Source organism: Diospyros lotus, chromosome 14 (assembly GCF_014633365.1).
Source record: "Diospyros lotus cultivar Yz01 chromosome 14, ASM1463336v1, whole genome shotgun sequence".
Taxonomy (NCBI): domain Eukaryota; kingdom Viridiplantae; phylum Streptophyta; class Magnoliopsida; order Ericales; family Ebenaceae; genus Diospyros; species Diospyros lotus.
Window position 1 is genome coordinate 30,124,913 of NC_068351.1, and position 18,442 is coordinate 30,143,354.

The 18,442-nt window shown below is 36.1% G+C and overlaps 1 protein-coding gene across 1 annotated transcript; it reads left to right on the forward strand.

Moving 5' to 3' along the window:
* The first annotated feature begins 16,214 nt into the window (after window positions 1–16,214).
* LOC127790221 (floricaula/leafy homolog 2) lies at window positions 16,215–18,442 on the forward strand. Its single transcript, XM_052319545.1, has 3 exons — window positions 16,215–16,744; window positions 17,024–17,406; window positions 17,976–18,442. Exons 1-3 carry the CDS (start codon window positions 16,312–16,314, stop codon window positions 18,363–18,365), a joined length of 1,206 nt encoding a protein of 401 aa, XP_052175505.1. The 5' UTR covers window positions 16,215–16,311; the 3' UTR covers window positions 18,366–18,442.

Genomic DNA, 18,442 nt, shown 5'->3' on the forward strand with positions numbered 1-18,442 from the left:
GAAGGATACTCTTCATTCAAATAAATGCCATGCCTTTAAAGAATCATTGCATAGCTCATGCCTCAATTTACAAAGGGATGACTTTCCCATGCATCACAATAGTTCAAATAGCCAATCATCCATGCAAATGTATAAATATATATACACACAAATGCCAAAATTCCAATAGCCACTCTTGGCTCGAGAAATGCCTACCGGGTTTATGGCCACCTCACCCGTGTTAGGCTCTCATAGGGTACCCCCTTCCACACACGCAAACTTAGTTGTGGCGCTAAAATAATAATAGTGGCGCAAATTATAACATCAATCATGCATCTACGAATTCAAGTACATGCCACATCACCAGTGACCACCATAGAACATGCAAGCCCTTTACACATAGCGTATGGTGCATGGCTATATGCATAATACATGCATGCCCTTCTTTAATATAATACCCCATGTTTATATGAGGTTGCCACGTGATTTTAATAAGTTTAGAATACCGAAAAATTGATTTGATAACAGTTATAAGTACTGAATCAACTATAGGGAATGCCTTGAAGTGAAATTGTCTAAGGAAAATGATAAGGTCTCGATGAGAGTTCCGAGATAATATTTTTGGTATCGAAAGAAATCGAATCGGGAACGATTTTCGGTACAGCTAAAATACAGTTGCCATTTAGGCTGCAAAATCGAATCGTTATAGGAGACTCCCAAAAAATCAATGGAACCCTAGGAGGGCTCCGGTTTTGTGTAATGAACAACCCTTCAGTGGTTTTGAGATGAAACGATAGCCCGGTAAGGATATTAGGGCGAAATCGTCCTTTTAACTAGGCTTCAAGTTATTAATTTTGTGTTTTCGGTATCGTAGTGTCAATTAATTCAATGTTTGAGGATATTATTGTAATTAGAGAATTATTCTAATGAATTTAAGATAAAATTTGGGGTTAATGCGTAATTTTTATATATATTACATGTAATATATAATATATATATATATATGGGTGTGGCTGTATGTGTGTGGAAGGCATGCTCTGCAAAAAAATTTCATGGCTGAGAATGAAGAGATTTTAGCAGGATTTAGGGAGAGACATGGCAGCTAGAATTGAGGAAATGGCAGCCGAATTTGAGGGATTGCAATTAATATGATGTGTACGCGCAGAGTAGTAAATGCAACCCATGCCTCTGTAAATGCAGCCTCTGCCACGCAAATCTCGCGCCTCTGCAATCGAAGCTTACCTCTACAAGCTTGGAAGATTTTGCACGCCAAGATGCTAGAGTAATGCCCAAACTTCATTTGGCTATAAATAGGAAGCTTTGGAGAGGAGAATGGCAGGGAATGAGAGAAGAAGGAAATGGCATTGAGCCATGGGAGCTTCGGCCGAGAGTGAGGCAGTGAGGGATCGTGGGATCGAGAGAGAGAGATAGGAAGCAAATGAGGGTCGAGAGCAATACGAGATGGAGAGAAAGAGGGGGGCCGAATTCGGCCATGGCAATGAGCTGGAGTAGCCATGGTCGCAGCCATGGAAGCACCACGACAAGCAAGCGGAGGGCGACCAGCACACGGGAGCTGCCAGCGAGGTGGCGCGGTCGGTGTAGCGTCTGGTGGAGTGCCAATGGTCGGTGAGGGCGGCGGCAAGGCCGACTGGCGCGTGGGTGGCCGCGGCCGGTGCTGGTTCGGCCACTGGAAGAAAGAAGCAGATGAGAGGAAGAAAGGAAGAAGAATGGAAGAAGGAGGAAGGAGAAGAAGAAAAGAAAGAAAAGAAAAGGAAGAAAAGAAGAAAGGAGAAGAAAAAATAGAGGAAGGATGGCTGGGCGCGGGAGTTGCAGGGGAGGAAGAAGGAGGAGGGAAGAAAAAGAAAAGAAAAAAAAAAGAAAAAAAGAAAAAGAAAAGAAATAGAAGAAAATAGAGAAAATTTCTAAAAAAAATCCCGAAAAATAAGGTTTGGATGTTTACTAATATTCCGGAGATTTTGGGCAAGAAAAATTGTCCAAGCACGCGTTTTGAGGATGTAACACGTATACCGAGAAAGTCGGAGATGCTAAGTTAAGGTGAATAAAATTTCTTAAAAAATTTCAAAATTTCAAAAATATTATTTTATGAATTGTCGTAGTGAAATATTTGAGAAAATATTTTAGAAATATTTAGTTTGGATTTATTGAGGAAAAATAGGAAGAAATAGAGAGAAAATTAACGAAAATGCAAGAAATTATGAAAAATAGGTTTTAGATGCTTATTTAAATAATTATGGTGATTATGATGCTTTGAGACTTAAGCTAAAGTGACTTGTGCAAATTTTGAGCTTGGCGTGCAAATCAAGGTGATGCACGCATTTCGAGGCAAGACTCGAATATCGAGGTAAGTGGTACTTCCCAACTGAATTTAGTTTTTATGAAAAATGCTTAGTTTGCAAGTGATTTATGTTCCTCGAAAATGTTTTCATCATATTGACATACTTGGATATGTATCCATCATGTAAACTGCATGCATGACATGCTATGAAATTCATATGTATACGTTGATATCATTGATCACACGCATTATGGTCGTAGGTTGTACGAACTAGCACCGCTACTTTACCAAAGGTGCCCCCAGACACCCTGACTTCGAAAAAGGTGGCCGTAAGAATGGTAGATAGCATGAGGGGTGCAGTTGACACCTACAATGAGTAAGATATTGCATACACATGATATACCATTATGTACCCTTACTTAGATGGTTCATCATCTAACTTAGGCTTTGTCCCTGGAATATTCAAACGTTCCAGATGGAGATTGTAGCAAATACAATCATGAATGAGGCATGAAATGGTACTTAGTAAGGTGCATGAAATGTATGTTATGTAGTCTATGTATTTAGAACGTTTTGAGGAATGTTGATGTTTGTATTAAGTTATGTTGAGGAACGATGATGTAAGAACTAAATTTCGATTTATGTTATGATATCAGGTTCGATCCTTGCTTCCGCATTTGATGTGTATAATGATTCTCTTTCGAGATTAATGTATGGGAATTCTGGAACGGATTCGAGGAATGTTGTGGTTTAACATTAAGTTTGAAAGGGAAAAAAATTTATTGTCCCAGAATTATCCCAAGTTATAATGCGCCCGGGAAAGCGGGGCATTACATTTAAACTATGAGTGCCCAATGATAATTATCATGCCATGCTTAACACACCCATCACATACAAAGCATGACCTATCATCATAATGCAAGATAAAATAGCACATAATGCCATGTAACATGTCCACAACAATGCTATGACAAGTGACGATCACATATCCTCAATTTTTGCCCATTAAATCTCTTGGCTCTTCCACACAATTTCACATTGATTAGGTTTCACCACATCAATTAAGGGAAATTATTCATATAATGATAGTCATGCATCACACATGAGTTACCGTGGACATGCCAACTAAGAACATTTCTTAACAACCTCTCAATTAGTATTATTATACTTCCTCATGCAAGTCAATTATATTTTTAACTCATGAATCCTGTGAATTTACATATATATATATATATATATCTTCAAACACATCTTATCATTTTAGAAGATTGAGGGATATCAAAAGAAACATTTAAAAACAATTTACTTTAACAATCTTACTTGATTTGGATTAAGAAAATCCTTAACGAACTCAAATTATAACCAAAATATATGATATTATATATCAAATCGAATCTCTCAAAATCTAGTTTATGACACTTTAAACGGATCATAATTCTGACTTCTACATCAAAAGTTATGGCCAAAATAGCGAAGCACACGCAGTGTAGTCAAGTCACGGCCAAGTCAACTTGAGGCAAATCCGAGTCGATTTGGACCGAGTCAACTGGCCAAAATCGAGTTGACTTGACCTCCCAGATGAGTCGACTTGGCCAAGAACGAAGAAAAATGGCCAAAAACCCACCGAAAACATACAAAATGGACACCAAACACCCAAAAACTCTCATTTTAGTTTCCTAATCCACAAAGGCCATTCCATGAATGAAATATGGGATGAAATATACCCCATGGAGACTTTCAAAGAGATCCAAAACCATCTCAAATGGAAAACCCACAAGTTTTTTAAGATTATAAACAAAACATACTCATTTCAAGAAAATAACTCCAAGAGTTTGGAAGACCACTCCAAATTAATGGCAACAAGAAGATTTAAACTTTTACATCAAAGAGGAAAACAAGGAATAAGCTTACCAAAAGGAGAGAACTTGCACAAACCATTAAGAGAGAGAGAGGGTGCTAGAAAACTTGCCTTGAAGCTGGAATCGAAAGAGATCAAAGTTGCAAATCCCCGCACTTTTGAAGCTCCCATTACACTAAGAATAATGGAAGAAGATGGAAGAAAAAGAAGAGGAAATTGGCGAGAGAAAGAGAGAGAGATAGAGAGAGAAAAGGAGAATGAAGATTGGAGAAAAAGCAAGAGGGTATGGCCAACCCTCTCGCTAGCCACCTAAACCCACCAACCTTACCCCACTTTCCACATTTGCCCCTTACCCTCACACACATGACACTTACTTATCATACCCATTTTGGACATTTTGCCTTTTTCTTATTTCTTTCTTATTTTATTTATCAAACCAATTATGCAATCCCTTTTTTACCCTCACCTTTATTAAAAAAAAACAAGCCCATTTTTGACAATTGACACAATTCCCATTTTCATTTAATTTAAAACACAATTTGCAAAGCCAACTCAATAATTCAACACATACTTAGCCCAATGGGCCAACTTTATAACTTCATTTAATACAACAAAATTTCACATGTGCCTAACCAATTTTCAAAGCCCAATCCATATCATTCCCATTTAATTAAAACACAACCCACTAATACATGGGTTTAGTCCCAAATGGGCAACCCAATCCATTAATTTAACACATAATTTATTTACATACATTTGCATAAAATATTTCTCAAATTTAATTTAATATGGGAAAAATTTTCAATGCTCATAAATAAAATATTAATAACTCCTAGACCAACCAATGGGTTGTTACAAATTAAATAAATGAGATTTAAATAAAAATTAGTCATTCAAGGGATGGTTGTGAAAATTGTTTCAATTAATTAATCCTCATGAAAATGGTTATTTTAGCTAAAAGACAAAAGGGATCTAAGGGATGAGATTTAATCTTCAAGAAAAATCAAGATCAAGGGCTAGGATCAAGCAAGATGAGAATGATCCAAAGGCTAGGATTGATTCTTGCAAGGATTGAAATCAAGGGCCAAGAGTTAGTAAAATAAAGAAGATCCAATGGCCATGAATTAATTCTTGAAATTGGCATGGATTGCCAAATAATAAGGAATTTATTTAATTAAAAGAATGGAAGGTGGGGATTATTCTTGGCATTAAAAATCAAGGGCTATGATTTGCATCTTCTTAAGGCATGGATTGTGTTTCTATTCTAAGGTGGAAATTAGTTTCTAGTCTTGATCTATGGCTAGGATTAAAGTCTTTAAAAGCACAAGGATTGTGTTTCTATTGGAGGGTGGAGATTTATTCTTCACTCAAGCAAACCAATGGCTTAGATTTAATCTTGAAATGGGCATGGATTCATGAGAAGAGATGAGGTATACATTGGAAGAAGAAAGAAGGGCAAGCCTTTCATTAGTCGAGAGAAAGAAATTAGAAGAAGAAGAATGAGGAGTTTAAGAGAAGAGGAAGGAATGTAAGGTTCTTGAGCATGATTTTTTTTTAGAATAGAAGAAGTCTTCTTACTCCTTCTCATCTCTTAGTCTTAGGGATCTTCTAATGTTCAAAGAAATTTTGCTTTAGGTTGTTGGAAGCAAAGAACTTCTTGGAAGCAAAGGCTTGGAAACTTCTAAGGATTTTTAAAGGTAAGGGATGACCCCAAAGTGGTAGTGGTCTTGCTTGCATGTGTAAGTGTTTCTTTATGAGTTGCACGTAGTGGTCACATTTGCATGATATGTGTTCTGTGAAGGATCAAAAACGAGGATACAAAAGCATGCAACGGAAGCGTTTTAATCAAAAAAACGATCCTCGTATTGATTAGAATCTAAGAGACTTACTTTTACGGCGGATTACCGGTCGGAATGGGGCGATAGGGGCAGGATGCGCGGTAGCTTCTTCGCGTGGTGGAGACGACGGCTGTCCTGCTATCCTTCGGCTCCTTCTCATCAGAACTTCGAGGCTCTCTTTCGATCTTCCGAAATATGACTCGAACTCGTGGCCTCCCTTCGGTGAAGAAGAGCAAAAAACGACCTTTTTTAGAAAAACAACCAAAGAGAGATATATATAGGGAGAACCCTAGGGTTAAAACCCTAGTGGGCCAAACCCTAATGGGCCAAGATCATTTAATTAATTTTCTAATTGGGTTAGCCCAATTAATTAATTAAAAACCCTAATGAACTATTATTTTATTCTAGCCCAATTAATTATGGACCATTCTGAATAAAATAATTCTCTCTCAATGTAATTCATCCAACAAGCCAAATGTATTAAAAAATACATGAGTTACATCGAGCTACCCCGGGGACCAAAAGACAAATTATTCACGGCTACTAAAATAACCAAAATATCCCTGCTACCTAGTAGCTATATTTTGTCATTCTAAGTGTTCCAACTATCACCATATGGTAACACTGACCCCACGAATAATTTTGCATATGCCATGTCTTTGACCTACTAGTGTAATGACGAAAATACCCCTCTGCGTAACACCCATCATTTAGAAAGGAATAATGTACTAACACCTCTCTAAATTATTTCTACCATCCTTAGATCACTAGTCCAATAATCCGTGACTACTCGAATGTACTTGCTTATCACTGGGAGCTACCCAGAAGCACACACTCTTAAGTCACGTTCCCAGGGCCCTGGATTATTTGATTATTCTTGGACAATCACAAGGGGGTGAATCACAGAAACTATCTTGTATTAGTCTGTCTTAGCTAATTAGAAACCATACTCCCAACTCAAAAGGATATTGATCTTTGATAGACCTCACCTACAATTAATCTAAGAATATAGCTCTAGGTTCACTAGACCACCAACTAATACTCAAGTATTAGAGTACTCGTCCACGTAGTAGCAGTGATAGACTAGCTCCATGATAATTAGTACTTTGTCATTAGCTTCTATCACAGGTCCACTCTACGCATTCCAAATGCGCTTGTACAATTAGAGTAAACGGACTGTTTACTGGCTAAGGCAAGCCATCCTCCATTAGGATCTATTGCACAATGATCTTATCATGATAGAATGCCCAGTTCTATCAAAACATCAAGAGTAATATTTTCTTGCTTATTAAGTACCCATGATTCATGCCTAACTGTGAAGAACGACCCATCACATGAATCACTTACTTAATAGCATGGACACCTTTCCAACAATTAAATGCAAATAATATATGTGCCATAAACTGAATAAAAGAAACATCATTACCATAAATTAAACAAAACGTGTCTTTAGGGCATACATTTCCAACATTCTGGTGTACCTATGGTCATATGGAGGATTAGTGTTGTGGGAAGGGTTGATTGGTGCCTTAACCTATAGAGGTTATGAAGGCATGGAAGACTACCCATTTGCATTGCATTTTGCATTACATGCTTTCTCATGTTTCATTTACTCATGCATTGCACCTTTACTGAGCAATGGCTCATAAGGTCATTTTGATCTCTTTGTAGGTGGGAAAATTTCAAAAGGAAATAGTATCTTGGAGGGTTAAAGGATATTTGAGCAAGGCAAGTTTGTGTGAAGGTGTATGTATTTTGCTTGGTTATGTATCCTATTTTGGTGTATGTTGTGTAAAGCACCACATGGATTGTAAGGCTTTATTTTGGGTGAATGTGGGATATTTAAACTTCATTTTAGGCATAATTAAATTTTGGAAAATTTGGTTTTTTTTTTTTTTAAAAAAAAAATAGGGGCCAGGTTACTATTGCTATCTAGCTGTGTGAGCACGCAGCCGGCGCAACACACGGCAAGGATGAGGGCAGCGCGCGTGTGCGCGGGCTAGTGCCCGCTGCTACCTTTTTTCGATTTTCCTTCAATTTTGTAATTTTTCTAGTAAAATTATGAGAAAATGATGGATTTTGGGCTCTAAAAATATTTATTAAATTAATGTGAATTTTGAAGGATTTTTTGAAAAATTTCAATCTTTTCGGAAAATAAAATAAATGAGTATTTTCCTTGAATTTGGGAAAATGAATGGAAAGAGGTTGTGATTTTGAGTCCCAAAAATTTATTTATTAAATGATGAAAATTTGGTGTATTTTTTAAATAAATAAAAAAGAAAATAAATGGAGATTGGCTAAGGAAAAATTGATTAAATTTTTCAAAAAAAGATTAACTCAAATATTTTCTAAGGGAATTTGGGAATGAGAAAATGGATTAATAATTGGGCCAAATATATTTTTCTAATAATTAAAACCTTGTGCCATAGTGAAATAAAGTCAGTTGTGGTTTGCTTGTTTTTGTCGAATCTTGGGAAAGGTCATCCTTGGCTCTTCATTAAGAGCTAGAGAAGGGTGACGTTTCACCAAGATTTCGGATTTAATTCTACGAGATCATCTTGATATTCTTTCCCCGAATCCTTGAGTGAAGCGAAAGGAGGTGCGAAACCTAATTTCTACCTAGGGCGTTTCTTATTGAAATATAGCCCGTCTCTTAATCATTGGCTTAGTGAGTGAATAGTCAGGTTGATTATTCACTAGTAACACCTGTAGTGAGAGTGGGATGTTATAGATTTTGGTCAATCAAAGACACTACTTCGATCGACTGAAGTTGTCTAGAAACTAATCGCACAACTTCACTCGAAGGTTAGGTCAACCTAAGGCAAAAGGCCAAGATTCTGACTAACTTCGATCAACCGAAATGCCACACGAAAAAATTAAACATTTTGTCTAACTTCAGTCAACTTAAGCTAAAATATTATTTGACTTAAGATACATAGACATGAAAAACACATCTTTTACTTCAAAAAGAAGCTGATAAGATACATCTTTCAATCGACCTAAAATGCCACATGAAATAATTAAAATATTCTACGTGACTTCAATCAACTTAAGATACATAGAGATGAAAAACACACATTTTACTTCACAAGAAGTTGATAAGATACATTTATATCATAAAAGTATTTTTGTTATTATCAAAAAATTTATTTACTTACCCTTGAACTTAACAAGCTATATGGAAATGAAAATAAGAAGTGGATACAGTACAAAACAAAATCGGAGAAATGACATTCTTTGAAAAAGTAGGAAAGGGAAATGCGAAGAAACACATAATTTTTTTAATATGGAAGATTATAAAAAATAATTACGCAATTAAATATAAACATAAATTCTATTATCAATTCAAATAAATATAAATATAAGTTGTTTTTGTCTCTAACATAATTACCATGACAGTATAGTAATAATATTATGGAACAAAATTACGAAACTGACCTGAAAATATTTTTTTTTTGATATTTCTTAATGTTTCAAGACATGAAACGTTTTGGGAACACTCAAACAACATAGTTTCGGTGTTTTCGTGCTTTAAAGTTAGTAACTAGAATGCTACTATGTAAATTTTTTTAAAATATTAAAAATAAACTCATCTAGAAAAATTATAAACATAATTAAAATTTAACATCAATACCATTAATTGTGAAAATTAGTATTATAATATTACTAACATCATAAATTCTATAGTAATATTAATCTCATGACATTATCAACCTAATCATTACAATTTTAATACAGTATAGTAACAATATTAAGGGTAATACTAATACATTATTATCATTAAAATTATATTATTAGCAATATTATGAAATCTCTTATTGGTAATTAAGATTAATCTTATAATAATAACAACACAATTATTGATATTGTAATATTATAATAATATTATTATAGAAAGTAAGAGAACATATTTTGAACTTACATGTTTTTTTGGTGCTTTAAATTTTGTGCATGTTAAAGCACAACTAATTTGAATTCATTTTTCATGTTCATGCTAAATTTTTTTTTGTAATTGGACTATCAGTAATTGAAATTTTGAATTGTGAAAAACGAGTTGATTAAATTGTTGGTCTCTCAGGGAATGACCACTCAAGAGAAAGGAGTGACTTGAGTGATTAAAATTTTTATTGAATTTTTAGATAAAACTCTTAAAAAATGACTTTATAAGAAAAATGTTTGTACAAGTATTTATAGATGATATTGTTAGATATTTGAATAGGTTATGCCACAATATAAACAAGCAATGAAAGGATGAGACAAGACATGATTTATAGTGGTTCGATATTTCATACACACCTACTCCACTCTCTCAAGGTCTAACCACTCTTGGAGTTCCATTAAATCCAAACACACCAAAATTTTCACCTTAACTCACCTTAAAAACTAAATACACACCTAGATTTTGAGGGTTCTAGGCAACCAAACAATCCACAATAGTGAGTTTAATAAATACAAATTTTTGTCCACACTTGATGAACAAAAAATACAAGGCAGTATAACAAAAACTGACAGTAAACATCAATTTAATGGAGATGATTGGATTTAGCTTTGTGATCTCTTCTTCTTCACTTGTCTTGTAGCTCTTGATGGTTTGACAAAGTAGTTTTGAGAACCTTGGATTGCTTGGAATATGTTTGGGAGTTTTTTGAGAACTAGAATTCTCTTTTGATATTTAGAAGAGTAAAACTTGATTCATCTCGTACTTCTCATATATATAGACAACTTTGAAAGACCTGCATACGTTCAAAAATCTGATTGTTGGATTCGGACAATCAATTGTTCTAAAGTCATAGTTGACTTCCATCAAGTGGGAGTCGACTATCCAAGATAAACTCTTGGCTATGTCAACTTTGCATGACAAGCTCTCAGTTATGTCGACTTTGGCTTTGCCACAGTCGACTGGCACATTAGGAGTCAACTATCCATGACTAGGAGTCGACTCTTGGTCTAATTTTTATAAAAATCTATATATTTACATCCTTGATTTGCTAGAAAATAATTTCTATAAAAAATATTGACTTTGATAACAAGTATAATATGAGAAATATTTTATAATTTGAACAGAAATAATTAAGAATTACAATTAATATATATTTTTAAAATATTATTTTTGTTAATTATCAAACTCGATTAGAGATCGAATGGAAAAAGTTAGCTCAACATAAACCATTAAATCTACTTAAAGTGATCAATTAAATTTTTAGGTCTAAGCTCATCTTAACATTTATTTATATATAATATAAAAAAGTGCAGAAATCTTGTGAGTTATTGACTCAAAGAATCTATTAAAAAAAATCCTAAAACTAAGTCTCTCTCATCTCTAAGGTACAATTTTTTATATAAATAAAAAATTGCTGATTGTTGGCCCCATTAACAGAAATTAGGATTTGGTTGGTGGAACACGTGGACGTGGTGGGGGTGCGCGTACTTGATTTGTTGTTCCAAAACCGCAAGCATAACGCTAAGGCTGGAAATAGCCAAAAAACAACTTAATTAGGAGGCAGATCGTCTGGGAGTTGGCAGAACAAGGGGCTTGCCCGATTAAAGGCTACAGTTTCAGATTTCAGAGACGACTGGTCGTAGACAAATCTCAGTTCATCGAATTTAACACACTGCCTCACTTTCTCTGACACCCATACTTTCTAAACACTTGGATTTTTGTCTTTAAGGGGGTAAAGTTGAGAAATGGTAGTTAGATATTTAAGTTTAATATTTATATTTATATTTTATATTAATATTTTTATTAAGAGAAAGAAAGTGAGTTTAAGTTCAAAATAAGTTTAAGAGCGAAAAGTTTTAAGTATTTTAGACCTTTTTGATAGAGTAATTCTTGGAAGACTCTCTTTGAGGAGTCTTTTTTAATTATTCTTAAAGAGATTTTCTCAAAAGTCTTTTTCAATTCAAAGAATGTATTAAATTTATATTTGATGTCTTTGCTTGAAGATTTCAAATAAATGATTGGAAAGATATAGATTCTCCTTCACTTGTTAATTTCGATTTATATAAATAAGAGATTATTTCTCTAATTTAGATAAGATAAAAATTTTACTCAGAATACAATCTTCTTGTTTTCCTGTACTCTTTCAAAAACTAACATAAGTGTCGAAAGAGCTGTGCGGGAGACACCCCGTACTCTTAATCGCTTCCTCTTTCGCAAGTCTTTTGAAAATTAGAATCTCGAGACAAATATTTTTTTACAACTAAAAATTTATTTTTGTATCTAGGTAACAATAATTTTATATTATGTTATATTAATATAAATATATAAGTGCTAGCAAGAGAAGTGTTTTGAGACTAATTTTGAGTTAGATTGATGTATGAAATTTTTAAATTGACGAAGACGTAAGAAATTGTAAAGAGAAGTTTGTCACGATTTAATCTTACATTGATAATCTACTTAGAGATATCTTAAACATATTATTTGGTCTCACCATAAATCAACTTCAACTAAAATTTTTAAATAATAGTATTTTTTTTATTAGGATCGGATCTATTTGAGAGTTAAATCTATACATAGAGTTTTATATGTTTAATTATAGTTGAGTGTTCTTAACTTTGATTCTTAATTAAATTTTTATTTTTTATTTTTAGGTTTATGAACCAAACTTATATATCCTCTTATTAAATAATTTTGGTTTTTTTAATTTTATATTTAATTTTATTTTATTATTTATTTTGTCTCATCCTCCACCATCATTAGAGTCAAGAAAGGCCAACAATGAGGTAAAATTTTATATCTGTGATTTATTTTTTTTGTCAAAATTAAGGACATGAACAACAGAAATCACATAAGGACAACCATCCCAAAAAAGGCCAACAATAACTCTTAGTGGGGCAGAAGTTATCCATCCAATCTATGGACCCAAATAACTCCCAAATGGGTCACTAGATAAAAAGGGAAATAAAAAATGTAAATTTTCTTAATTTTATAATATTTAAAAAAATTAAAAAAAAAGTAACTAAACGGGTAATAAACAATTCTATTGTCCATCACAAAACTAATTAGATTTGATTAGGGGTGTGTAAACAGTTGATTTGATTATTGAATTAATCGAAATTCATTAACTAATTAAACCTAATTGAGAAGTGTTGATGCAAAGCATTAGTATTAGCCTACAACCATGGATCAGCGCTCGCCCTCAAAAGGACTAGAGCCTCACTGCACTTATAAGCTTAATGGTTGCCCACATTAGCGGCGTCTTTGGGAAATCATGGGCCTTCGACCTTGGCCAAACCACTATCTGTCACCTTTGAGATGGTCCGGGCCCAAGAGCGCCACCATACTTAGGGAGGAGATTGTGGCGGTGGTGTTATAGCACCGATTCTCAATCTCACATCAGTTGCCCATGGGGCAATCACTAAGCTTATAAGTATAGTGGAGCTTGTCCTTTTGAGGATGAGCGCTGATCCGTGGCTGTAGGCTGATGCTGATGCTTTGCATCAACAGTTAATTCACACTAGAGCTACTTATTTATTTTGTATGGTTTTTGACTCTATTATGAGATATTAGAAATGTAACTAGAACTTACTTAAGTTTCCGCTACTAGTAATGAAATGAATTGATTGTTTTAATATGGTCTTGTTTTATGTAATCACTGTGACAACCTTATTTCGAATATCTTATACTAATAGAAATATTCAAGAATAGACCCTTACAATTGTGGCTCTCCCTCCATTTACTAGTTCTTGTCTCTTGTAAATAAAATACTCCTCAAACAAAAGATACACTCGTATCTCTATAAATACTATGGCTTTTCTTTTTTCTTTTTGCATTCTACTCTCTCATCTCGAGATTGATTTAAACATCGAAGTGCGCACTGAAAAAGTCACCTGGGCCCCTAACTGATTTTTTCCTTGTAGGTCACCCATAGACTGATTATTTCAAAATCATCGAGACACTTTTCTATATAAAAAAAATTATTATTGTATTCGATTAATAATAAATACCAATTAAAAACTAAACGAATTAAATCAAATCATTTTAGTTTCATTATCAAATAGAGTACTAGTTTTTGCATAAAATGTTTTTCTTTACAAATTTTTTTGTGACAACTATTAAGTAAAAATCAAATGGTAGGTTTAAATAAAATAAGAATAAATGCTCCTTTGTTTTTTATTATTATTATTATTATTTTTGGGGGGAGGGTTAACTGTTTGAGAGGACTGGTTTGGTTCCATATGATGGCTGTCTGGTTCTGATCCAAGTATCTAGTTGGACCGTCTCAGTTCGTGTGGGACAGCGAATCAGTCTGGAAGGACCTGATGAACGGTCCAGATCACCTCAGCTGCATCGCCAGCCATCCGTACGCCAGCATCTAGCATTATATTTATGCCAAAAGGCTAAGCCCTAATAAAAAAATAAAAAAGTTAGTTAACGCATGGGCAATCAAAGATGATGATCCCAGTGTGGACTAATTTCTAGATTCTACCGTTAATTGCACTTTGGCCCCTGTATTATGAGCCAACATCAGTTTATCTCCAAGCATTATTATATATATATATGGGTATAGCTTCATGGGGGTCACGCTATTCGTACAAAAAGGGTTCACAGAACCCCTTCACATATGTGATATATCGCGAGATTTTGACATTAAAAAATCGTGATATATGGCGATTTGTTCACCTTTTTCTCTCTCTCTCTCTCCCTTTCTCGCCGCCCGCCTCGTCCTCGCCTGCAACCTCACCGCTTCCCACATTCTCATCGTCGCCTCCTCACCGCTGCAACCAGCGACCACCCAAACCAACCGAGATGCAGCGGGCGATGGGAATCGACAAACGGCGAGGCGCAGAGACGAGCGCGAGAGAGAGACAGAAGAGAGAAAAAGATAGAAGCGAGGCGAGGCAAGGCGAGAGAGATAGAGGAAAGAGAGAGCAGCGGTGAGAGCGATGGCGATGTGCAGAGACGAGCGCGAGAGAGAGACAGAAGAGAGCAGAGCAGAACAAAGGTGAAACGAGGCAAGGCAAGAGTGTGTTAGGTTGAACTCAGGGGTAATTTGGTTATTTAATAATTCTGTAAAACTATCTGTATACCCCATCTGTACAAATAGCTTTATCCATAGCTTTACAATAGTTGGATTGTATTTTTACATATAAATATATTTGTGTGTTCATTCAGTTTGAATCAATCCTAAACTATATTAGAATAAGACCAATTGAGGTTGGGATCAAATTGAATGAGCCTAGTCAAGTCTGGTTTGATTCGGTCTTGAATGGTATTTTTTTCTTATTTTTGATATAAAATTTAAGTTTTAGTCTTGGATTGGTGTCGGATTGAATTTGAGAAAACATCAATGGAAGAAAAATATGGATCGAGCCAAATTAAACTTTAGTTAGTTAATTTTTTAGTTTAAATTGAAAATTGAATATTGCTGCATAAAAAGAGAAAAATAATATATTTTGTAAAAAATTTTAATAACATATATGACCACGGCATAGAGTTCTTGAAATAAAAATAAATTTATATTATAATTAAGAGATGAGCTTAATTTCAATTTGATTTGATTATGATTTAAAATAATAATACATAAACATTTAACCCCAAAATATACGTCACAAGATCAATGTGATAATAATGCTTTTAAATATAAGTTACTTGGTTTAGACGAACTTATAAAATGTAATTAAATTACTTAGAAAGATATTTTAATACATTATTATAATGAATAATATTTTTACTACTTTGATATATGAAAAGACAACTAATATAAACATGAATATATAAGATATGAGAAATAATATCAACACATGTGTTCATATAATTAATTCATATTTAATATCACATAAAATGTCTTACAAAATTTTGATAAATGTATTGTATCTATAATTTAAAATCTTAAATATTAATATTAAGATACAAAATTATTATATTGTTTAAATCGGATAACATAACAATTGTCCGATATGAACAATTTAAGAAAAAGAGTGTAAGCTCTATGAGGGGGTAAAGCCCACACACCATCCCATACTAGCTAACGTCGGGCATCAATTCTGTATTAAGGTAAATTTATCTAAAAATGATTTTATTTTTCTTAAATTTGTGCATTTCTTTTGTCTCATAGCAAAATTAAAAGAAATTTATATAATAATTTTTTTTGTAAGTAAAATTAAAAAGTTGTTTTATAGAAAGAAAGTACATTTTTGGACAGATGTTGGGAAAGTGATAGTGAATGATAGTGGAAGGTTGGAAGTGCAATTAGCCCTAAGTTACACTGACAAAAAGCTTCAAAGCTCAGCATTATCATCCATGCCATTGCAATTGCACTGAGAGAGCAGAGCTGGAAGAGTTGGCTTGACTTGGCTGGCTGGCGGATTGAACTTCCAAGTTCTTGGTTTTCTCCACCATGGACCCTGAAGCCTTCCCCTCCACCTTCTTCAAATGGGACCCCAGAGCCGCCGTGCCGCCGCCAAGCCGCCTGCTCGAGGCGGTGGCTCCGCCACAGCCACCACTGGCCGCGGCCTACTCCGTGCGGCCTCGGGAGCTCGGAGGGTTGGAGGACCTGTTCCAAGCCTACGGTATCCGGTACTACACAGCGGCGAAGATGGCTGAGCTGGGCTTCACGGCCAACACCCTCCTAGACATGAAGGAGGAGGAGCTCGACGACATGATGAACAGTCTCTCCCAGATTTTCCGGTGGGACCTCCTTGTCGGGGAGCGTTACGGTGTCAAAGCCGCCGTTAGAGCCGAGCGGCGCCGCCTCGAAGAGGAGGAGTCCAGGCGCCGCCACCTCCTCTCCGCCGATGCGACAAACGCTCTCGACGCCCTCTCCCAAGAAGGTATATATATATATGTATCCCCCACAAACTTCACCTTCCTATCAACTCGAGCCTTTTACATAAACTTTAGATTCTAGTTTTTAGATTAGGGTCTGGAAAGGAGTGTTTAAAGATTAGGGTCTGGAAAGGAGTGTTTGTTTGTTTGTTTGTTTTCTATCTTATTTTTGTTCTATTGGTGGATAGAGAGATATCTTTGTTGTCCCCTGCACCCACGCACACGTATATGCATGTGCTTGTGTTTGTGTAAGAAGTGTCAATTCATGTGTTGAGGTGTTTCAGGGCTATCGGAGGAGCCGGTGCAGCAGGAGAAGGAGGCGGTGGGGAGTGGTGGCGGCGGCGGAGGAGGAGTGGGGTGGGAAGTGGTAGCAGCGGGAGGGGGGAAGAAGAAGCAGATCAGGAGGAAGAAGAAGGAACAAGCAAGAACGGCGGCGACTGAGGAAGAGGGAGCGGCGGAGGAGGAGGAGGAAGAGGAGGAAGACAACGGCGGCGATCAGATACAGAGGCAAAGAGAGCACCCGTTCATCGTGACGGAGCCTGGGGAGGTGGCACGCGGCAAGAAGAACGGCCTCGATTACCTCTTCCATCTGTACGAGCAATGCCGCGAGTTCTTGATCCAGGTCCAGGCCATCGCCAAGGACCGAGGCGAAAAATGCCCCACCAAGGTATTCTAAAAAAAATAATAATAATAATTATTATTATTAATTGAAAAATGGGCAATCATAATCATAACGGCTAATCCAAGTGCATGGTTAAAATCGGGTAATTTGGCTGTTAATTAACTACTTTGACGATTGATTGAGGCAGTGGTGTGATTTGACTGACCCGACGCTTCTCGGTGGCCGTGTCCCTGTTCCCTTCCAATCAGGGCTCGACAGCTCATGCCCTGGGGGAAAGGACCGAAATGAGTGGAGTGGGGATCCGCAGGGTCAATCTAGTCTTTTCGACTTCTGACATGAAAGTTGAAAGTTGAAAGTTGATACAGTGGCACCGCATCCCTCCTGATCCAGGAGATCCCTCTTTACCATGTACTTGTATTTTGGCTTTTTGCTGCATTATTATCTGAATCTGTGTGTCTATATATAATAATAATAATTTTACAAAAAGTATGATAATAAATAAAAAAACATTTTTTTTTGTATTGGAATAGAACCCATCTCTGTAGTGAGATTTGATTTGATTCGAAGGTTTGTTGAAGAAGAAACTCAAATAGGTAAGAGTGTTGGTGGTGCAGGTAACAAACCAGGTGTTTAGGTACGCCAAGAAAGCTGGAGCGAGCTACATAAACAAGCCCAAGATGCGCCACTACGTCCACTGCTACGCCCTGCACTGCCTGGACGAGGCGGCCTCCAACGCCCTCAGGCGAGTTTTCAAGGAGCGCGGGGAAAATGTCGGCGCCTGGAGGCAGGCTTGCTACAAGCCCCTCGTCGCCATCGCCGCCAGACAAGGCTGGGACATTGACGCCATCTTCAATGCCCATCCCCGACTTGCCATCTGGTACGTCCCCACCAAGCTCCGCCAGCTCTGCCACGCCGAGCGCAGCAGCACCAGCAGCACTGCCACTGCTGCTACCTCGAGTTCTGTGTCCGCATCCGGCAGGGCTGAGCACCACCTGCCTTTCTGAAGAATGGCTGTGATTGTGTAGAACGCTTTCGAGGGTTGTGTCGGTCGTTTGGGGCTTTTGGTATAAAGAACTGTATT

Excerpts from the sequence above, each read along its gene's own strand:
- LOC127790221 (XM_052319545.1), top strand. The coding sequence starts at position 16,312 with ATGGACCCTGAAGCCTTCCCCTCCACCTTCTTCAAATGGGACCCCAGA. Across the intron at positions 16,745-17,023 it reads CGACGCCCTCTCCCAAGAAG|GGCTATCGGAGGAGCCGGTG; the intron begins GTATATATATAT and ends GAGGTGTTTCAG. Across the intron at positions 17,407-17,975 it reads GCGAAAAATGCCCCACCAAG|GTAACAAACCAGGTGTTTAG; the intron begins GTATTCTAAAAA and ends TTGGTGGTGCAG.